The 23,258-nt window shown below is 42.8% G+C and overlaps 1 protein-coding gene and 4 non-coding genes across 5 annotated transcripts; 3 read left to right on the forward strand and 2 right to left on the reverse strand.

Annotated features, from left to right (window-relative positions):
- Nucleotides 1-4,744: 4,744 nt before the first annotated feature.
- LOC124234862 (olfactory receptor 6S1) lies at nucleotides 4,745-5,740 on the forward strand. The gene has a single exon (XM_046652346.1). The coding sequence runs from the start codon at nucleotides 4,745-4,747 to the stop codon at nucleotides 5,738-5,740; it is 996 nt and encodes a 331-aa protein (XP_046508302.1).
- A 7,788-nt stretch (nucleotides 5,741-13,528) lies between these two features.
- TRNAP-UGG (transfer RNA proline (anticodon UGG)) lies at nucleotides 13,529-13,600 on the reverse strand. Its single transcript has one exon. It is a non-coding gene; the product is annotated as a tRNA-Pro (tRNA).
- A 1,572-nt stretch (nucleotides 13,601-15,172) lies between these two features.
- TRNAT-UGU (transfer RNA threonine (anticodon UGU)) lies at nucleotides 15,173-15,245 on the forward strand. The gene has a single exon. It is a non-coding gene; the product is annotated as a tRNA-Thr (tRNA).
- Nucleotides 15,246-15,932: 687 nt separating this feature from the next.
- TRNAY-GUA (transfer RNA tyrosine (anticodon GUA)) lies at nucleotides 15,933-16,023 on the forward strand. Its single transcript is given in 2 exon segments — nucleotides 15,933-15,969; nucleotides 15,988-16,023. It is a non-coding gene; the product is annotated as a tRNA-Tyr (tRNA).
- Nucleotides 16,024-20,338: 4,315 nt separating this feature from the next.
- On the reverse strand, nucleotides 20,339-20,420 carry TRNAL-UAG (transfer RNA leucine (anticodon UAG)). Its single transcript has one exon. It is a non-coding gene; the product is annotated as a tRNA-Leu (tRNA).
- Nucleotides 20,421-23,258: the final 2,838 nt, after the last annotated feature.

Here is a 23,258-nt window from a genome sequence, read left to right on the forward strand (position 1 = left end):
CAAGAGTGACAAATGTTGGAGAGGTTGTGGAGAAAAAGGAACCCTCATACACTGTTGGTGGGAATGCAAACTGGTACAGCCACTATGGAAAACAGTATGGAGACTTCTCAAAAAGTTAAAAATAGAAATACCCTATGACCCAGCCATCCCATTACTGGGTATCTATCCTAAGAACCTGATATCAGAAATCTCAAGAGTCCGTTGCACCCCTATGTTCATCGCAGCATTATTTACAATAGCCAAGACGTGGAACCAGCCTACATGCCCAGAAACTGATGATTGGATAAAGAAGATGTGGTATATATACACAATGGAATACTACTCAGCCATAAAAAAAGACAAAATTGGCCCATTCACAACAACGTGGATGGACCTCGAGGGTATTATGTTAAGCGAAATAAGCCAGTCAGAGAAAGACGAACTCTATATGACTTCACTCATAAAGGGAAATAGGAGAGAAAAGATAAGAATATTTGTGGATCAATAAAGGAGGTTATATTTCCAGTCAATAAAAGGGAGAGATAATAAAATGGAGATAGACATTGCTAAAATAATTTCTGAAACTTTATCATATTTTTAAGGGCATTAGTTTCTTGATGGTGTTGTTTGATGTACAAGAATTTTTAATTTTGATCAAATCCAATGTATCTATTTTTTTATTTCAATGCTTATGCTTTTGGTGTTATAGCTAAGAAATTATTGCCAAATCCAAGATCATGAGGATTTACCCCTATGTTTTCTTTTAATAGTTTTATAGTTTTAGCTCTTACATTTGGGTCTTTGATTCATTTTGAGTTCAATTTTGTATAGAGTGTGACCTAAGAGTCCAATTTTTTTTTTGCACATGAATATCCAATTGTTTTAGCACTGTTTGTTGAAAAGACTATTCTTTCTCCATTGAATGATCGTGGCACTCTTGTTGAAAATTAATTGACCATAGATATATGCGTTAATCTCTGGACTCTTAATTCTATTTCATTGACCTTTATGTCTATCCTTATGCCAATATCACACTGTTTTAATTACTGTAAATTTGTAGAAGATTTTAAAATCAGGAAATGTGAATCTTCCAACTTTATTTTTATTTTTCAATACTGTTTTGGCTACTTGAGGCCTCTTGCAATCCCATAAGAATTTTAGAATCAGTATGTCCATTTCTGCAAAAAATGCAGTTGGGATTTTGATAAAGATTGAATCATTGAATCTGTAGATTGCTTTGGTTAGTATTCATCTTAACAATATCAAGTTTTCAAATCCATTAATGTAGGATGACTTTCCATTTATTTTAGGGCTTCTTTAATTTCTTTCAACAAAGTTTTATAGTTCTCTCAGAAGAACTGATATGCACCAGAGTAAATTGAGGATGAATGAGAGTTAGTCTTTAGTCAGAGGCATAGAGTGGACACAAATGGAAAACTGTGAGCAATGGTCCATAATTCTAAAGAATGTTTTGGGTGTGTGGTATGGTATATGCTATTACCAGAGGATAAAGTACAAGGCTGGGAGAAGCAGAAGAAGCTAGAGATGATGCAGGGAATCTTCTATCTTATCACACCCTTGGGGCTCCTATTACTTTCCAACCCAGAAGCTAGAGGAGAGATTCCCAATATCATTTTAAGTCCTCAGGGAGAAGACACAATATCTGTGTTACTTGGGAAATAAACATTTCCCTTGAGTGCCATGCAGGAGAAAGCTGGATGATGACTGTGACCTTTCACAGCTGGTCAAACTCCAACCTTTCTCTCATTCCCACTGTATTCTCCACATTTTTGCAGCTGCCTGGCTTGGGGTGGTTGACAGATGAAGGCAGAAACATTCCCAGTCACCCCTTGTTAAATGAAGGGTCAGCCTCCTTTTCAGATTTATCAAGCACGGAGCCTGGTAAATTTCCATTGAACTGCAATCTCCCTTGGGTCTTGTAAGAATTATTTTCTCTCTTTCTCTCTTATGGTTTTATCTCCTCATCATTTGGGTCTCTTTCCCCTAGCAGGCACTGCTGCTAGTTGGGCTCCTGATATCTGGATCAATCAATCTTCATTTTGGGGCATCTCCACTGAAAACTGAAGTTATGCCTGGAGGATCCCATACTTCAATAGGAGGATTGTTAGAAATCAGTGACCTCTTCAGCATTCTCCTTCCTCTGCACTAAGGCTAAAGCCAGGAGCCAGGGAGGATGGGGTCTAAGATGGGAAAACTGACAGTTTGTACTTAAAACTCATCAGCAAAAAAGTGAAGACTTGGCTTTAAATGGAACATTTCTCAACCATCAGAGACAAAAGAAACTATAGGTAAATGTACTAAGTCTTTTCATGGATAGATGAATGGTTTAACCCCTCCATATCCACCCCTTGCCTTCCAGCCCCGTGCTATTCTTGCAGTGACATACCTTGGGGTGAGATCATTGTCCTTCACTTGAAGTGTATCTGTTCAAGGCTAAGGCAGTGATCACATTGCAGAAGACACTCTTTCTACAGGGAGGGAAGGGTGGGCCCTATGGCTGACCTCGACATGACCATGAGAAGGGGCGGTATGATGCAGCCTCCTTAGGATAAGAAAGACCCTTTGTCCACAAGGCAGAAGAACAGCATCTGAGGAATTCTACTTAGGAGGGAAGCACAGAGAAGAAGCAGATTATCCAACTGCTGCCTGTTTTCCCAAGTGCTTTGCCCATCCTCAGGAACTCCAAGGATTCCAGGCTATTGTCAGCCTCACAGTACAGGGTATGGGAAGGACTGCATGATGGAGCAAGACATTGAGTCATAAAAAGGGAAAGAAAATTCTTGTAGAGTGATCTCCACCCTCATGGAAACATCATGGACATTCAGGGGTAGGTAGGAGGAATTCCTTCCATGTTTGGGATTGGGACTCCTCTTCCTCTCACTTAATATGTAGTTAGGTTCAATTCAATAGAAGTAATTCACAGAGAGGCAGAAAGAGTCCCCTTTGAGGTGACCAGTCCTATCTCATTCCACTCCACACCTTATATTCTGTGCTTCAGCTCAAATGTACTATGTTCACATGCTGCCCTTTTCCATTAAAAAACCTCTCTTCTCTCCTATCAAATCCATACTAATTTTTTAGTATTTATTTTAGGCATCACTTTTCTCCTGAATACTTCTTGTTTCTCTAAAACTGTTTGATTCCCTTCCTGTGTGCCCCCTGAGACCCCATGCTTACCTGTGACATTCTACCTGTGACACATATTAACTTTTCTGTCATTCTCATTAGGCAGCGAGCTACATAAGGATAGCGACAGTGTCTCTTTTATCTCTGAATCACCAAAAATAGCACCTGATACCTAATCAACACAACAAAATTTGAATGATTTTGCTGGTAGTAAAGCAATTTCTATAGAAGCTGGAGGAAGATGAGATTCTGAATGGAATCCTTAGGGAGAAAGACCATAGAATTGCTTTATTCTAGACAATAATTTTCCTACTCAGGTGGGATTCAAAGGTGAGAAATTGTAAGAGCCTAATGTTTCCTGGGAACAAAGAACAATAGGGCTGACAGGGAACCAAGGCCTTAAGGTCAGTTCTCATGCTTTGCATGGCTAAAGAGAATCAGTATTCTAACTGAGGCATTTTTAAACAAAGTTTCAGGACATCATTGATTTGATTCTTATAACTGGTGGTGGTCTTCAATACTGGAAGGACTTGGATCAAATAGTAAGGTCTTAATTTCTGATTTCATTAATAATTACAGCCAGGAACTCATAATTTTTTCTGTCTCTGGCTAGTCATCTAATAGAGCCCAAGTTTGTGAAAGGGGTCTTGCATTGATATCATAGACTGAAAAAGCTTGAGTCATTCATCTTAATCTTACCCAGAATACTTAGCTTGAAGTTGACATTAAATAAATAGATGCAGATACCTGACTGACTGATTGAATCAATGTATTTATCCCTATTATCCCTTTTAAATATGGTATAACTTGCTTTAGATAGGCAAGCACTTTGTGACAAGCTGAGTTCAGTTAGACTCTTGGGTTCCTGGGGAATTCACCATGAAAAGGGTAATTTCGTATAATAGGTATACTAATGGCCTAAATTCCTATGACTCATTCTACAGCAGACCAGTTGAAGGACAAACAGGAGCTGGATTCCTTGATAGCCTTCCAAGGGAAGTGACAGGCCACGTCTAGAGTCTGGTCCCCTAACTTCCAGTCCAGGGCTTTCTCTACCACATCATTTGTGAGCTAAGTGCTGGAAACTCTTTTAAGCCCTTTTCACTATTATTTCACTTGCTTCTTAGAGTATTTTACAACTGAGGAGCACAGAGAAGTTAAGTAACTTTTCTAAGGCTACTCAGCTAGTAACTGGAGTTGCTGGAACTCAAAGCTAGGCAGTCTGGCTCAAGTTCTGATCCTGGTTAAATGGGAATCATATTCTTCACAAAATCATTTTTCTGACATTTTTGCCCAACTCAGATGCTCAATGATATTGTTATTATAATAATGAGGTATTGTCAGTTAAGATTTGAGAATAGGAAGTGTAAAGATGGAGGCTCTTGGCATTTTCGTACCTAAGTTTTAGCTACACTTTATGGAAAATCTTCCCCAGCTCTAAAATCAATTAGATGAGGACCTCAGGTCCTTCAGGTCTTAACAGACTCTGTAATTGGAAAATGTGGGGATATGTGTGCCGTATCATGATAAAATAAGTTTCAGAATTGTTCTGGAGAAGACCTGATCTGCACAAGATCACCAGGATCATGTTCATGTTGTTGCACAGGTGGAGAAGATAATGGCTTCTGCTGGGAACCAGAGCAGTGGTGTGACAGAGTTCATCCTGGCAGGTTTCCCGAATCTCAACAGCACAAAAGCAGAATTGTTTTCTGTCTTCCTTCTTGTCTATCTGGTGACTCTAACAGGCAATGTGTTGATTGTTGGGGTGGTAGGAGCTGATACTCGCCTGCAGACTCCCATGTACTTCTTTCTGGGTAACCTGTCCTGCCTGGAGATCCTGCTCACCTCTGTCATCATTCCCAAGATGCTGAGCAATTTCCTCTCGAGGCAACACACTATTTCCTTTGCTGCATGTATTACCCAATTCTATTTCTACTTCTTTCTTGGGGCCTCTGAGTTTCTGCTTTTGGCCGTCATGTCTGTGGATCGCTACCTGGCCATCTGTCACCCTCTGTACTACCCCTTGCTCATGAATGGTGCTGTGTGCTTTTGGGTGGCCTTGGCCTGCTGGATGGGGGGACTACTCCCTGTGCTTGGCCCCACAGTGGCTGTGGCCTTGCTTCCTTTCTGTGAACAGGATGCTGTAGTGCAGCACTTCTTCTGTGACAGTGGCCCACTGCTCCGCCTGGCATGCACCAACACCAAGAAGCTGGAGGAAACTGACTTTGTCCTTGCCTCTCTTGTCATTGTATCCTCACTGATGATTACTGCCGTGTCCTATGGCCACATAGTCCTGGCTGTCCTGCACATCCCCTCTGCTTCAGGCCGTCAGAAGGCCTTCTCTACCTGTACCTCCCACTTGATTGTGGTGACTCTTTTCTACGGAAGTGCCATTTTTCTCTATGTGAGGCCATCACAGAGTGGCTCTGTGGATACTAACTGGGCAGTGACAGTGGTAACAACATTTGTGACACCACTGCTGAATCCATTCATCTATGCCTTGCGCAATGAGCGAGTCAAGGAAGCTTTGAAAGACATGTTCAGGAAGGTGGTAGCAGGCTTTTGGGGGGATCTTTTACTTGCTAAGAGTTTCAATAAGAAAACAGTGAGGTGAAGGTGAAGGGATGTGATAATTAGTCTTCAGTCCAAGTCTTCTCCGTTGTCATTCTCCTTCCTACCATCAGCATGGACATCACCAAATGACTGAGTGCTGGAACCACTAAAGAACTCCAGATTTAACAAGTCTATCCTTCTTCTCTTTCAGGCAAAATTTGATTCTATCTCATACATAAATCCGTATTATTATTGATATCACAATCATTACTGTCATTACACCATAAGAACTTCCAACCTGTGAGATCTTAACCTAAGGGTCCATGGTCGTCAGGGAGTCTAAGTATGGGCTTCAGAAAATTTATAAGCACCATTAGTATGTAAATTTTATGTATTTGAGCCTATATGCATTTGTTTAGGAAGAGAATTCATAGCTTCAATCCAATTCTTAGAGGGATCTATGTGCGACCTTTGCCAAAAGTTAAAAACTGGTTAAAATTCTCAGTTCCGTCTTCCAGCTGTTTTAAGAAAAACTTCCTTATAATCATAAAAATAAAATAAATAGATTATCTGGATACTTTTGTATACACTTTCTCCCCAAAATTGCATTTATTGTCAGATGGAAAAGAGGTAAAGCAAATTTAATAAGGGAGTTATTCACTTCTCCACAGCAATCCCAGGTGCCTCTGAAAAAGCAGACCAATGAGAGATTTCATGAATAATAGTATTTAATGTGTTTTTCTAATTTTCACTTTATTACAAAGATGAATTAAAGACATTTCCACCCATTTTGTCACTGGATTATGTTCCTTTCATTTGTCCACCTTTTTACATTCTTTTATGTCTTGTCTTCAAACTTCTTTTGTTTTTAGCAAAATTGAGATTGAGATGAGGACTTTTGATATCAGAGTTAAGAATGCCAACTATTGTTGTACCTACCAAGAACAAGACTTTGTGGTACATTTTATCTACCTCATTGGATATTTGAAAGGGAATAGTGATTACCATTTGTGGTGCCATTGGAAATCCTGAACAAATGTTCATTCATTTATTCATTTATTTATTCGTTTATTCAACAAAGATCTGTTAAGCATCTTTGTTGGATACTGTAATATATTAATCTATGGAAAGCTGAACAGGAAATGGTTCCTAACCTCAAGCAGCTTTGAGTTTAGAGAGGAAGATTAAGAGACAAATAACAATTCGGAGGAATGGGAATGGTAAGAGGGTTTATAAAATGACACTGGAGGTTCTATGAAAATTGTTTTACCTTTTCTAGTATGTTCTTGTTAGAGAAATTTTCAGAGGCTATCATTCATTGAACAGGAATTAATTCCACTTTGGAGAGTATTTGTACACATAGAGGCAATGTTTAAAAAAATTAAATATCAAGGTATGGACTGATAGCACATCAACCTCAAAATACTGCCGCAAAATTGACAACTGAAGATTAGCATGCAAAGAGAACGCCGTAAAGCTACAATGGGCATTGGAAATAATAATGTTTTCATCTAGTTCTGTTAGTAATACACAAAAACACACACCAAATATTTCTATCCTGAAAGATTTCTGAGTGAAAACTAAAGAATTGGAAAGAATGATCAGTGATTTGAGGGGGGGGGAAAAGAATTCTTCTGGAGTGATCTAGAAGTGTTGCCCAGAGACCAGATGAAGTATTGCCTTAAAAACTACCTGATTTCATGGAGCTCGAAAACCCGAAGTCAATCCCAGACACTGGCCAAAGAGAGGAATTCATGTAACAGTTTATAGCATTTCTGGAGGGAATTCCCCCTATATTTTGTCAATAAAGCATGTTAAACCATCTATTTTCAACATTATTTTATTGTGGGAAATTACTTTGGACTCAACTTAATTCAATAAAGATGTATTGACTACCATGTTCTGGGAAGAAAGTTGGTATGGAGAAGTACAAATACATGGTCCCTGCCATCAAGGAATACACAGACTTTTGGGTAAGATATATATCTAACCATGGGTGAAAATGCAATAAGACCATTGTGAAATTTAAAAATGGGTCTAACAAGATGACATTTTACTAATAAAACATAAGAGTAAATATTAGGAAATTGAATATGATTAGGGATAGAAATAACAAAATAAAAATTGTATCAGGGAGCAATCTGTGATTTTATTTTTTCAATCTTATTTTACAAATTCCTTTTCCATAAGGAATTTTTTACTCTTCATCTAATCTCAGCAGCACTTGGCACAACTGATCTTGGCCTCTTATTTGAAATAGTCTTTTTCTTTGGCTTCCCCGGGGCCACAAGTGCCTGATTTTCCCTCTACATTTCCAGTTGCTCTTTTTTCGTTTTGTTTTGCAGGTGTATCCTCTTCAATGAAGCCATTAAACATTAGCCAAGTTGTCAAGAAAATAAAGGTTATTCCCAGAGATCACAAATTAAGAGGAAGCTGAAAATAAGGATACATTTCAAACACCTAGAACAGAGCCTGGTACATAGAAGTTGCCCAAGGAATATTTGTTGACTGAATGAAAAACTGATGAGCAGATGATAGCCACTGCCCTGAGAGATACTGCTAAACTCAAGTAACCAACAGCTTGAATGTTGTAATCATCCTCACATTAGACCTACTCCAGTGACTATTTGAAGCGGAATCTCCCACATACAGTTAGAACCCTTGGAGGGCAATTGTCAGTGAAAGGGTAAACCAGAAAAGAATTTCCCTTGCAGCAAAGGAAGGCAATTAGCAAATTTTTCCTACTCAAGAAAAAAGTCATCCTTGAGAATTCTTAATCGAAGCTCTGCCCTCATACACAAAATTGCGTCTTCTGGGAAACCCCAAGCTAATATATTAATATAAACATTGTTCCCAGTAGATAATACCTACAGGTAGAATGAATACAAAATCTCTCAAGAGGGTCTCACCTTCAGCAAAAATAGCACAAGACTCCCTTAGATAAAGTCTTCTTGAACATAAGCTCATAATCCTTAAAATAAAAACACAAGGAACTTTTCAAAATTAAAAACTTTTGTGCTTCAAGGGACACTATCAAGAAAGTCAAGAAGACATCTCACAAAAAGACAGGATATACTTGCAAATCATAAATATCATAAGGGACTTGTGTCTAGAATATACAAGAACACCTATGTCTCAATAATACAAAGAAAACAACCCAATTAAAAAATTGGCAAAGGATATGAACAGACATTTCTCCCAAGAAGTTATACAAATGGTCAATAAGCACATAAAGCTCAACATCATTAGTCATCAGGGAAATCAAATCAAACCACAATGAGACACCACTTCACACCCACTAGGATGGCTATATGGAAAAGACGGATAATAACAAGTATTGGTGAAGATGTGAAGAAATTGGAACCCTCAGATACTACCAGTGGGAATATGAAATAGTACAGCCACTTTAGAAAACAATCTGGCAGTTCCTCAAAAGTTTAAACATAGAGTTACCATATGACCCATCAATTCCACTCCTAGGTATATACCTGAGAGAAATGAAAACTTTAGTGTCCACACAAAAACTTCTACATGATGTTCAGAGTAGCGTTATAAAGCCAAAAAGTGGAAACAACTCAAATGCCCATTAACTGATGAATGGATAAATAAAATATGGCATATCCACACAACAGAATATTATTTGGCAATAAAAAAGAATGAAATACTGATACGTGCTACAACATGGATGAACCTTAAAAACACAATGCGAAGTGAAAGAAGTCAGTCATAAAAGACCATATCTTGTATGATTCCACTTATATGAAACATCCATAATCGGCAAATCTATATATAAAGAAAGTAGATTAGTGGTTGCCCAGGGCTGCAGCAGAAGGTTGGCAGGAAATGAAGAGTGACTTTTAATGAGGTACAGAGTTTCTTTTTTGGAGCGATAAAAATATTCTAAAATTGATTGTGGTGATGATTCACAACTATGAAAATATAGTAAAACTATTTAAATGTACACTTAAAATGGGTGAATTATATCAGTAAAGCTATCATATTACAAAAAGACACACAGCAATCAGGACTCTAAGAACAGGAGTCAGCAGATAAACAATAAACAGCAGACTTAGACCCTTAAGAACTTCAGATAATATAAACATTAGATATAGAGTGTAAATTAAGAATGTTTAAAATGTTTAAAGAAATTGAAGATCAATAGCATGATAAAATAAAAACAGGCAGTTACAAAAAACAATAAAAAGTCTAGAATGAAAAATATTATCGAAATTAAAGACTGAATATCTTGCACAGAAGATTAGAGAGGCAAAGAGATATTTAGTAAACTAAAATAAATCTTAAGAAAGTTTACAAAATACAGCACAGAAAGAAAAAGACATAGAAAACATTTAAAAGAAGCTAAGAAATTCTCCAACACACATTTTATAGGGAAAGACTAGAAAAGAGAATAGATCAAGTGGTGACTTTATACCGTGCCAATTTATCTAAGCTGGAACTACATTTTCCAAATTTTTCTTGTCTATGTGGATCTAAATTTTCTATATAGATATGGAGAAATCTGTAGTGAGATTTGGAAGGTGAAAATGTCATACACAGCAGCCACTGCATCCTGAAGATTGGCATAGAATACCAGCCTCTGGTGCTGCTTGTACTTATTGGTGCTGGTGGCTCACTCACTTGTTGGCATGGGGCTTCAGTTGGGCTTACAACTCCTCTAGCACCAATGGATCTCCTCCTTCAACTCCTCCAACCCCTGGGCCAAGTGCATGGGCAGTTCCACGATGAAGGGTGCCAGCTTCTCCTGTAGGTCTCCCACATTAACAAAGCTGGAGACAGTGAGAGATAGACGTAGATTCCAGTTTGCTCTTTTGATTCCAGTTTGTCATGGTTTCAGTTTGCGCTTGCTCTCTTCGTGTCCATCTGTCTTTCTGACTGCTCATCCTGCTGAGCTATAGAGACTTCAGGCCCAACACTAGTTGTAGAGGCAAGAGCCTTACATAGACTTCCTTATCGGCTCTTACATCATGTAAGGGCTCATTCCTACAATAAATCTCTTATTCTTCATCACTTACAGTGGTTGCACTTTGACTGAATCCTGTATACTTTCTCCTGAAATAATAAGTTCTACCATTTCCCGTTTCACCATTTTTTTTGCAAACCCCTTGAAGACAGAGACTGGGTCATACCAGAGTTTGTTTCCGTGTCATTCAGAAGAGTACCCGATAATTTGGAATGCAGTAAAATCTCATCACATTGTTGTTTTTTGAAGGGACAAAGGACATAAGGGATGAAAAAGTGTCAAATAGCCATGCTCACTGGTAATTTGCTGGGGCCACTTTTGCATGACTCAAGGGGAGTCATGTTGATAATAGTGTAGAATACTACAGACCCACATTGGCATAGAAGTACAACAGTTACTGCTCAGGAGGCGAGGAAGGCACAGTCTAATGGCTCTAGCTTAGACTGTACAGGTCCTGAGTACTGACTGATCTCCTGAGTGGGCCTGGAGCTGATAAGTTCCATAGCTAGTCACAGTCAAGACCCTCTTAAAGATCCTCATTCTAGGAAAATTAGGACTTAGTGAAACTTTGCATATGGATGTCTCCCTCGGGTCCCCATTTTTTCTGCATGCAGATAACAAACATTTCAAGATCTGACAATGCAGAAAAGTGTAAGGACTCTGGCAGACGTTAAGGTTTTGCAGGGCCCAGATCTTCTCTGTGACCCCTGACATCCCCAAGTCAGGATGAACTGGTGGTTCATCCAGCCACAGGAATCAACAAAATTGCTTGTCAGAAGCATCAGTGGTGGAATAAACTGAACTCAGAATTGTAGCTGTGGAAGCTGGTGCTGTTCCTCTCAGGTAGAGCCCAGAGGAGTAAGTCCCAACTCCTGCTACTACAGAGAAGCAGTACCTGCTGAATCTTCAGCCTGGTGCCCCTTTTCCAGTTCCCAATGGACATGATTTTCTTAAAGGTCAAAAGATCTTATTTGGGTTTTGAACCCCCCACCTCTCTCCCATCTAAGATCATCTTAAACTTATTTATGTTTTTCAGAACTAGCTTTCCTTCTTTCACCTCCCTCCTTAGGCCACGAGCTATTCATTTTTAATTTGCCCTTCTGTGCCTTTGCTCAAATGCTGTGGCATTCCCTGTCTTGGTCCTAGAGCCCAGCTGGTATTTCTGCCTCTTACCGTGGTGATAGAAGGAGTAATGGTGCCACTTTCATCTGTGCTGATAAAAGCTCTTAGGAGTCAGAACATACCTAGGCTAAAGGGCATATTCTTGGTAACCCAAAGGACCTTTGCCCAGGTTTCAGGGCAGGGAAAGAAAGACCCACTAAATAATCCTGGAGCTACCACAAGACCTCCAAGCCAGCCATGTATACTGTTGAGATCTTCGACTTCATAGCCAAGCTCCTAAAAGAATTATTTACCTACATGTCCACACCTTCCCTTCATTCTTCAACCCATCCAGTGCTGTCATCTTCCCTAAACTTTCTGCTTTAAATGCTGGTAAAGATTGTCAACAGGCCCTGAGTAACAAATCAGCTATCAGAGCAAGTGACCACTGTGAAGCTTCCTTCTCTGGTTCCTTCACTCATTGCTTTTTCGTTCTCAACTTTTGAAATACTGCTGATCTCCAGGGCCTACACTTAAATCATTTCTCTTTCTTTGAATGCTCTTCCCTGTGGGTTCTTACCTAAACCAGTGTTAACCACCACCCTGTGTTTTTTATTCCTAAAATTCCTTTCTTTAGTTTGGATCTTTGACCTGAACCCCAGGGCTTTATATCCAGCTCCCTCCTGCACATCTCCACCAGTAGTCGTTCAGCAAACACATCAAAGCCCAGGCTATGTATATCACCTTTCTGACGGGACAACCAACCTGGAAGTCAGGGCATCCTGGCAGATTCTTCCCCTTCTCTTCCCAACCTCCAATCACCAAATCACAAAACTCTTGATTCTTGCCTGGCCGAGTAACTTTTCCAAGAGAAGAACCTCGGAAAGGACAAATATCATGGGGTCAGACAGAAATCCCGTCAAAAATCCCTCGTGTACGAGCAGTCCAGGAAAGTAAGCGAGTTTGACGGCCTTTTCATTCCAGCAGTTCATAAGTCTGTGTAACTTCTACAAACCGGAATCAACCACACTCTAATCTTTCAGTTAGACACCGCACGCCGCAACCCGCTGGTTTTTCAGGTGAGCAATCAAAGAACACTAAAGGGTCTGGTGGATTCTTACCAGAAATCGCAGGACCACTGTCGCTACGTTATATTGCGTTTTGGAAAATAACGCCTGGAAATAATGCAATTGCCCTCCCTTTGACGAAATGGATATCTGCGCCCTTTAAGCCCAGGGTTCCCGGGGACGTAACTTGGCATTGGGAAGGCTGCCGCCGCACTTGGGACCCTGGAAAGGACAGTCTTGGGAACGGAGAGCGCAACCGCGCTCTGCTAACCAGGCAGGAGCTCTGGGGCCGGGGCTAGATTCTACACCCCGGTGGGTCAGCGCAGTGGACCAGGGCCTCAGGAAGAGTGTTCCGTCCCCGCATTGGGACCCCAACACACCTCCAGATACCACTGTTTTCCGTGCGTAATGCCCTAGTGAGAAGTGCACTAGTTTTTTCCACGCCAACTGCTGGCGTAAGAATTGGCGAGCAAGCTATTCCTGACAAGAGACTGTCAGAGTCAAACTACGGGACCCGGTCTCCAAGGAAGCCCTTGTCCCACGGTAGCATATTCTTTGTCCCTGAATCAATCGACAGATGTGGCCAACTTGCTCGCAAGCTGATCCCGATACAGGTCGAGGTTGAAAGGGACTTCAGCCTAAGAGGACCTAGGGTCGGCGGTGCTGGATTCACTTGGCCCTGAAAGGAAAGAAAAAGGCAGGGCTCGTCCGGGATTTGAACCCGGGACCTCTCGCACCCAAAGCGAGAATCATACCACTAGACCAAAGAGCCACATTTGGCAATGACTTTTCCTCTTTGAAAATGTTCATTCGTGCTGTTAGTTTCATCAAAATATTTAAGGAGTGCTTTTGATTTCTCTCTCCCTCCCAGGGATTTTCTCCAGACCCCAAGAGCATCAGCGTGCGGATTTGGAGGAACTGGAGCTACAGGGTTTGAGAGAGAGGAAAATTCAGTAAGGGACTCAGGCTGAGCTGCAAGTCTGTCTTGGACCATCCTAAGAGAAGCCGGGTATTTAGGATTAGGATCAGAACCATCCCAAGCAACCTGGGGTTAGAGGACCAAAGAAAAATAAGAACCATCGATTTCACCAAGAGGCAAATGTTACGCCCCAGGACCCGCAGCGAAGGAACTCGATACTACAGCCCCCGGAGGTCAAATCCTACACCCTCGTCTTAGGTCCCTTCGGTACGGTATCTCATACCTGCATACACGTTTTTACTATTTTCCTCCAGCTTTATTTCATGAACTTTGTACTATACGTCTAGATTTAAGGCACCCTTCTAGGGCGCGCAGAAGGTCGCATCGGGGAAGAGTTGCCCGCTTCCAGTAATGTCTTCTATGGAAGCCTGCACTCGCCCGCTTCTTTATTACCCAGAAAGTGGCAAGTGGAATGGGAAGGGAAGGCGTTCTCCTTACTCTGCCGTCCCTTCTGCTTGAGGAACGAAGCCCTTGGGCTCTAGCTTGTCTGCCTTGGTCCTACTGTCTACCCTGCGACGAGCACTCTTTGGCACAGGGGAGAAACTCGGCAAATACCTGTTGAATGAATGGCTCAATCTCCTGGACTAGGCTCCAGACTCCAGGGCAGGCTGAGACCCGAGGAGAGAAAAGAAGAACAGCGCTCCCCTCCCAGCCCTCCTATGCGTCGCCACTTTACATTTGTTCTCGGCTTCAGGTTGGGCATTTAGGAGAGGCCGGAGGCCCAGGAAAAGGGAGCTGCCGCTCAGACTCCGAGTCGCTAGCAAAGAGCGTTGAAGGACCAAGGAAAGGGTTAGTCCCCTTCTAGCCAGCTTCTGCTTCAGGAAACCTGGAGGAATCTCAGGCCCAGACTGACTGACCGAGACCGACTCATCTGAAAGGCCCGGGGGAGGCCTAGATGCCTTCACCCTCTCAGGCCCGAATTCTCAGGGTCCGAGGGCTATGTCCTGCGCTTGGAGAAAGCCGCTTCCCTTTATAAAACAAAACAAAAACCAACCCCATCTCATCCACTAGAGTTGGAGCAGTTACTGTTTTATGAGTCCAAGCAGATTGGAGACAATGACGCTCATTCCATGTCTCGCATTCTTCTCTTCTGCATCCCACCCTTCTTTATCCCAGGTGTTGCCCAAACTCAGAGACTTGTCAGGCCTGAGGGTGAGGGACATGCACACTGGGTCCTTCCGGTGATTCACATTCCAGTTTGGGCCTAGTCAAGAACGTGTTTCTTTCTCATACGTAAAAAGATATTTCCTTCAAAATAAGTTCCTTTTAATTTTAAATTATTAAATTTTATTTAGATTTAAAGGTCATTTGACTGAAGATTTTTTAAACTGAGGGAATTCGACGTTCGCCATCCCCTGTTGTGGTGGCTCTATAGCTCAGGGGTTAGAGCACTGGTCTTGTAAACCAGGGGTCGCGAGTTCAAATCTCGCTGGAGCCTAAGGTGGCAGTGGTTTTTCCCCACCTTACGAAAAGAAGGGTGTTCTCCATTTTTGTCCATTGTGGAAACACACTTGTCGAAGAAAGGAAAACTGTGTGGTTTTTAAGGGAAAATCAGATCCTATAGATTTGGGACGAAATATCATAGAATCGTGGCTTCTGATGGTCCCGGGAAGAAAGCTAGGTGCTTGTACCCTTCAGTAAATAGGGGAGAAACTAGATTACTCAGGTCTCTGCGAGAAAACTCCTCGGATTGGTGGAGTCCACACCTCCATGTTGGCTGCAGAGAGAAAATTTGCCTGGGCCCACTGATAGCCATGACCCCCGGAGGCCACGGGATCGTGAAGCCCAGCGCACTGCCCCGCTTGCGGCTTGCCTGGCCAACAGTTTTTCCCGCGTTCCTGGAGCGAGACCTGGTTCGCAGATTATTCTGGGGCAGCCCAGTCCGGAAGCTACGCAGATACACCCCAATCCAGGCTTTTGTTCTGCTTCCATCCTCAATTCCTTGGACTCAGACTCTGCGTCCTGCTGGCTCAGGGCGCTGCGGGATTCGGTTTCCTGTAGATTCGACTCTCTGGAGACTTCTCGACCTCCAGTCTGAGTCCGAACCTCAAATACAGAGAAGACAGGCCTCTCACTAGCTGTTACTATTTACACAAAAATGTACGCTAAGTCCAAGGCGTTGCGCCCTTCGATAGCTCAGCTGGTAGAGCGGAGGACTGTAGAGGTACTTGACTGCTGTCATCCTTAGGTCGCTGGTTCGATTCCGGCTCGAAGGAGGTGATCGGAGTTTTGCTGAAGTCCCCCTACTCAACTTCCAGAAGGTTCTATCCTCCTAATCCAACGACTATGAAACATTTATTTTAATTCTATTTTCAGGTAACAAGAGAACAGCTTTTTGCCGACCACGAAACTTAATTTTACATGTCCTCTTTGTGATCGTGCAGTACTTGTGGTTCGATTTACTCAGGAGATGTGAATTAACGGCTTTCATTTTAGATCTGAATCTATCTTCTAATCTTTAAGACCAGCTAGAGTTGACTGAATATTGAACAACATTCCTCAACCCCACCTCCCCTACACTTTTTCAGTACCGTGAATAATTTACACTAGGCATTTCAGGGTTCAAGGAGAAATACTGTAGAAAGGCTGTTTTTTTTTGAAAGGATGTAAACAAATAATCAGCAATGCCGAAGGCTAAATATGTATGGAAATGTTCCTTCATTCATAAGAAAGAAATACTAATTCTTGTCGAACGTGACTATTTTTTGGAGGACAGTTGGGCGTTGTAAATCAGGAAACTTAGAAAACGTGTTTGATCAAGTATTCTATTTCTACTTCTAGGAGTTTATCATTCATATATTAAAAAAGGAAATAAGCCAAAATATGTTCATCTGTGGGAGATTTGTATTATTTATACTTTTACATATGTTTTTCAAAATATGCCACGTGTATACATTACATTTTTTTTAAAAAAGTGGTTTAATAATACAAAATGAAGTTTAAAAAGACTCTGTGCCACTATGGAAGACAGTTTGGCGGTTTCCTACAAAACTAAATCACTTACCATGCAATCCAAGAATCAGGTTCCTAGGTACTTACCCAAATGAGCTGAAAACTTATGTCTACACGAAAACCTGCCTGCAAATGTTTATGGAAGCTTTATTTATAATTGCCAAAACTTGGAAGCAATAAAGATGTCCTTCAATAGGTGAATAGATAAATAAACTGTGATATATCCATACAATGCAATATTATTTAGCACTAAGAAGAAATGAGCTATCAAGCCATGAAATGATATGGAGGAACTTTAAATGCATATTACTAAGTGAAAGAAGCCAATCTGAAAAGGCTACCTACTGTATGATTCCAAATACATGGCATTCTGAAAAAGGCAAAACTATGGAGACAGTAAAAAGCTTAGAAGTTGCCAGGAGTTAGAGGGGTGTATTGGCAGAGCACGGAGAATTTTTAGGCAGGGAAACCATCCTGTATGACATCATAATGGTGGATATATGTCATTACACTTTTGTCAAAACCCACAGAATGTATGACACAAAGAGTAAACCCTAATGTAAACTACAGACTTTAGTTGATAATGATGTATCAACATTGGTTCATTCATGGTAACAAATGTATCCACTACTGCCGGATGTTGATGGTAGGGATCCTGTGGGGAATGGGGGGAGGAAAAAGGGTATGTAGGAACTCTCTGTATGTACTTTTCACTCAATTTTGCTATACATGTATAACTTCTTGTCTTAGTTCAGGAAGCTAGAACAAAAATACTGTAGACTTGGTGGCTTAAACCTAACATTTATTGCTCACTGTTCTGGAGGCTGAGAAGTTCAAGATCAAGGTGCCAGCAGATGTGGTGTCTGATGAGGACCTGCTCTGCTTGTAGACAGTCACCTTCCTGGCTTGTAGACAGCTGCCTTCTCTCTGTATCCTCACATGGCCGAGAGAGAAGTCATCTCTCTCCTGCCTCTTCTTAAAGGGCAGTAATCCCATTTATGAGGCCTCCACCCTCATGACCTAATTACCTCCCAGAGGCCCCACCTCCAAATGCTATCTCATTGAGGATTAGGGCTTCAACATATGAATCTCAAGGGAGAGGGGGACACATAAAAATTCAGCCCATAGCACTGATCTAAAAAAATTAATTTAAAAAAATCCAGTGACTGAGTAATTCACAGTTTAGTTGAAGTCACAAAATATATAATGCTGTTGATTCTGTTGATATAGTGATACTACTAGTAAATAGTGATACTACTAGTGATACTACTAGTATTGCTAGTGATGCTACTAGAGATACTACAAATAGTGATACTACTAGTAAACATTTGCAGAACAATATCGGAGCACATTCAGGACAATGAAATGGAGTGATCAGAATGGAGGTGAAGGACAACCAGAGAGAGCTTTCTTAAGTTGAGTTTTGAGCTAGAATTTGACAGAAATATTGATTAAGTGGGTGAGGCATATTTTAGGTATGAGTGTGTAGTGGAATGACGAAAGTTGGTAAGAGTGGCAGATGTGTCAGGCGGGGTGGCAGGAAGAGTGCCAGAGAAGAATAGGGGAGAGGATGTGGCAGGAGTGACAGAGTGTGGCTGGAGGAGAAGCAGAGGATGTCTAGAGGAACAAGAGGAGGGATGACAAGGGGACAGAGGGAAGGATGGGTTTCAGGAACAGTTTGGTGGCAGCAGAGGTGATGGGGGCAGAAAAAGGGCAGGGAGTGGTGAGTGGCTTGAGTAAATGGTGACAGAAGCAAGCATCATTCCATCAACAAGGAGGTGGAATTGACTAGAACTAAGGGCCAGTGAGGGTGCTACACACAAATGAGGCAAAGGAGTAAAACAATACAAATGAAAACACTCCAAGGTGGAGCTCTAGAGAACGTGGGAAATGCTAGTGTCATTGGTGATGTGGAGAATGCTAGAAAAGGGTCTGATTGGGGAGGAGCTGAGTGGGAGACGGGAGGGAGGGGATTTCAGGCTAACTCTCTTTTGAATGGAGATGATGGCCTAACAGGAGCCATTCTCTGGGCAGCTGAAAATATACAACTACAGAGATTAGGTTTCTGGGAGTCATTAGGGGGAGATGAACAGAAATACAAAAGTTAAATGAATCTTGGGGTAATGCACAGAGTCAAATTTCAGGAAAAAGGAAAAGCAAACATTGAAGAAGACAGAACGATTGCCCTGTGAAGAAAAGGACAGTGATAGGGGAATCATACAAAGAGGGAATTTTATAGAAGTATCAGCAATGTCCAGTTTATCCACAAGTATAGAGGCTCCTTACCCCCTCCCCCCCAAAAACCACTGGGAGCAAAGCAAGCCTGATCTCTCAATTTCTTAGGGAAGTATGGCCTCTTGTGTGAAGACCTCAAGGGCTCAATTTCTTGGTGAGAGGCAGATGAAAAGGAAGTGAACTCGTCTGGAGGAGTCATCCAAGTGAAACCGGAGAGGCCCTGAGAGGACACAGAAGTGGATTTTGAATGAGGAGGGGGGAAGACATAAAATGGAAGGCAGAATCAAAAAGTGGCATGAAAAATCCCAAGCCCTTGGTTCTTGCACAGAGTCCTATTTCTGTGCTCCGGTTCTTCCATGCATTCCTCATGACACTGCAGGGAAATTCTCTGCCTCCTTGAGGGAGCTGCCTGGTCAAATCCATGAGTACTAGAGTAAACAGCAGAGGCTGGAAGGGCTGGAAGAGCAGTGGGACAACCCTTCTGAGAGGACCCACTAAACAGACCCTGAGAGTGCCCCACTCCTCGTCAACACACTGAGTTAAGTTCTGCAGGGGTATTGTAGTTGGGTGATGTAGAGACCTGGACAGTCTCTAAGATAAGTAGATTCGCTTGGATGGGACAGGGCAGTGGCTAATCCAACAACATTCACAGCACACCCCCCGGGGCCCCTTGCACAGAATCAGTCAAGAATCAGCTCTGAAGTGTTTTGAAATCACAAACCCACCTGCAAAATCAAATTCAAAATAACTATTTACCTGCCTCACCCCACCCCCATGAGGCAATGATGATTGAATGAGTGCTTGAAGCCCAGTGTTGGTTTCTGGATTCATTCATTCATTCATTCACTCATTCCTTCACCATATTCAGTTACAAAAGTAATGTGATTAAAACCAAAATCAGGTCTGTGTAGGTTATTCCGCGAGCACAGAGCTGCAGCTCCTAAACCACGGTCCGCAGCAGGCTGATGGCCCCGGAGCAGTTTCTGGGAAGCCTTCTTGACCGGAGTATGCCTAAACCACATCATGAAATAATTCAGTGTGAGCGAGAGTTTTAGAACAGGAGGACGGAAAGCATTCCCCATTGCGGTAACACAAAAGCTCTGCAAAAGCTGGAACATAGGGCAAGTTAACTGCAAACAGCAAGCCTGGGCAAGGAGCGCCAGGAGGAGAGTGAAGAACTTTAAGACTGACGTGGTTTACTTTCCAACTTGTAGAGAAATCACAGAAGAACTGATGTGCGGTGATCGGAAAGAATTCAAATGTTCTCTACACACATGCCTTAAAACTCCTTTTCTAAAGAGGACCGGAGTACTTTGGGTTTGAAGCTGGACTAAAACACACCGTTGGCAGTGGTGGGATTCGAACCCACGCCCCCGAAGAGACTGGAGCCTAAATCCAGCGCCTTAGACCGCTCGGCCACACTACCGCGTGCGAGAAGTCGTCCTCTCATTTCTGAGTTTACCCCAGCGCACCGACTCAAAATTGTGAATTTTCTTTACCGTTGGTGGGGTTCCCCGGAGCGTATTCATTCGTCTCTACGGATGTGAACAAACCCGGGACGAGGAGGAATCATCGCATTCTCACACGCCTGGGAAGCGAGCTAAAAGGTTGTCAATGATTATTAAAGTGAACGTCCTTGGAAAACGACTACGTTTTCTTTAATGTAAGTCAATAACATGCAAAAAGAAAAAAAAATCCCACTGGCGACTTATCGCAAGTGCTTAGAGAAGACTGAACAAGGAGCTCCTTGCTGGGGGCGTTGGTCTATGGTTGCCAATCTCATTCACAGTGCGAACGGGGTCCGAGTTCAGATCCAATGGGAAGTGCCCTTTCCTTCACAGATCTGGCAAGCCTGTCACCGTGTTCCAAGGAGACTCCTCGTCGCCTCCTCCTGCGGGGTCGATCAGAATGGGGAGGTTGGGTCTAACTGCCGGCCTCCTGGCCAGTAACTACAGCACTGTTGTAGCCGCTGAACCATTTCCCCTATATAGGGACCAGAGGGACTCCAGAGGGAGGCTGCGTTCCGAGAGCACCCCCAGCCCAGAAAGGGTGGCTCCCGGCGCCACAAGCTCCATACCGTTTCTTTCGAAAGGAGTAGACAGAAAGTTAGGAAAAAGTTTCAGAAGTGGTAGCTGCGGTCTCCCCCACCCAAAATGGGATCTCGTACCTGTCAGTGAACTCTACTGGGCGCAAAGCCCTGGATTATAGGTTTATGTTCTTCTCATTGGCCATGCCTGGGTCTCTGGATCCAGAAATTCTCCTAGGAGTCTAATTAAAGCTTCCTTAACTTCAGGTGCCCCCTCCTCCCCGCCTCGATCATTTAAAAAACCACACCCCCTCTTGCCTCCCCTTGTCCAGGGGCTTTCCGAGGGCCTTCCCCAGGCACCGGGGGCCTGAGCTGCCGGGGTCGGGGTGCGTAGAGAGAGACAAAGTTGTTATTCGCTGGATCTTCACGAGGCGAAGGTCCTTCTAGATTCGAGTCATCGCTGCCAGCGGTAGGGCAATGAACATAAAAGAAGTTCTAGAAAAGCTGCCTGGAAAAAGGGCTTGGGGAGCTCCGGATGAACGTGGGACTGAGGACAGGAGAAGCCTGGGGCTGGCGAAGGGAGGGGCCCAGAGGGTCCGAGGCCGGAGGCAGGCTCTTCTTGGACACCCCATTCGCACCCCATCCCGCCAGTCCCCGCCGCCCCCTGGGTCGGGTCCCCCGACCCCCACCACCAAGACACACAACGCCTCTCCTACGCCGTGTTGTGCGTCTTTTGGTCGCTCCTTTTCGTCCTGTGGTCTCCTCCCTCCAGTCCCAGTTCACGGGCAATCTGAGCTCCCTGGGGGGAGCCGGGTGTCCGCTCGTTGGCTCCAGTCAAGTTCTCTTTCTCTCCAGAAGCTACTGGAGTGAGGCGCACTTGGAGGTGGCCAGGAGCGAAGGCCAGTGCAGGTACCACCGAGTCTAGCGGAAGGGTCCAACGTGTAGCTTCTATGCCTACATCAATGGAGGAGGAGGGATTCAAACCACTGTTGCGGCCCCTTTGGCTGAAGTCTATGGCTTCTAAGAAATTTCACTTTATATTTTCACGCTTTTTCAGCATCCTCGGAAAAAAAGCGAGTGTGAGCTTACTGTCTTCAGCACTTCACGCAAGTCTTTGTCACAGTCCACAGCAGTGGAAAGACTGATGTTGATCTTAGGTTGGAGGGAACCTACAAGTCATGCGCAACCATCTTAGAGTGTGAGATGAGGAAGCACCAATTTGAAAGGGAGAAAAGGGCCCGGGGGTCTTTATCATTTGAAAGGATGTGGGGAGCAGGTAGAGGGGAGAGAACAAATATTTAGGATACCTATTGAACTATGATGCCCCATACTGAGCCAGACAAGAGACTCACAGTAGATGGATAGGTCAGGGGAAACCTCAATATGAGGCTTTTGATGAGATCTCCAAATGAGATTATATAGTCACATTTGTCTCTGTGTGTTAGTGCTCATTTGGTAAACATACACATTTAAATAAACTGCAGTTTCAGTAACTATATTTTGACTTCTTTTTTAAAAATATGGAGATTCTCATAAGATAGAAGTGCCCTGAGCCCTTCTTCATCATTTTTAGCGCTTCATTAAGAAATAAAAGGAGCCAGTCAACAGGAAAGAACTGTTGTCATTACAGCAGAGTTCCCTTTGATCCTGGGATGTCGCGTGTTCAGGTTCCCTAAACAGACAGACTTCAAAGCACTTTCTTATCAGGAAAGACTCAGGGACTCAGTAAGTGAAGTTCCTTTACTAACCAGTGTGCATGGCTTCCCCTATTCAAAATCACTGGATGTTGCCTGAGCGCTCATTGCCTGCCTTGAATTCACTGGATCCTTCAGTGCAAGGAAGAGCCTTGCTCTATTCCCCCCAAGAAGTGGATCCTGTGTTGGATTGCATAGTTCAAACAAGAAGTGCCCAGGGACTCACAAACCAGGTGTCCTAATGGAATGCCAAGTTTGCTGCACACATTGTCCAGTATCTGAAGCAAATAGATAAGAAACCCTTGGGGAAAATGCCGGATACAGGAATGCAATGTGTTTGTCTGACACATGGCTATTCTTTAGTCTTCTGTGCAGAATGTTAGTATTCTAGGCTCTAGCATTCTGCAATATTGCTGGAGAATTTAACCTTGAATTTCCTGCTGTCCATATCTTATTAATAGTCCAGATGATGAAAATTTATATACAAGCAAGAAATTTACTTCAAGGCATTGACACTCAAAGTGTGGTCCAGGGGCTAGCAGCA

This window comes from Equus quagga, chromosome 2 (genome assembly GCF_021613505.1).
Source record: "Equus quagga isolate Etosha38 chromosome 2, UCLA_HA_Equagga_1.0, whole genome shotgun sequence".
In the NCBI taxonomy this organism is placed as follows: Eukaryota; Metazoa; Chordata; class Mammalia; order Perissodactyla; family Equidae; genus Equus; species Equus quagga.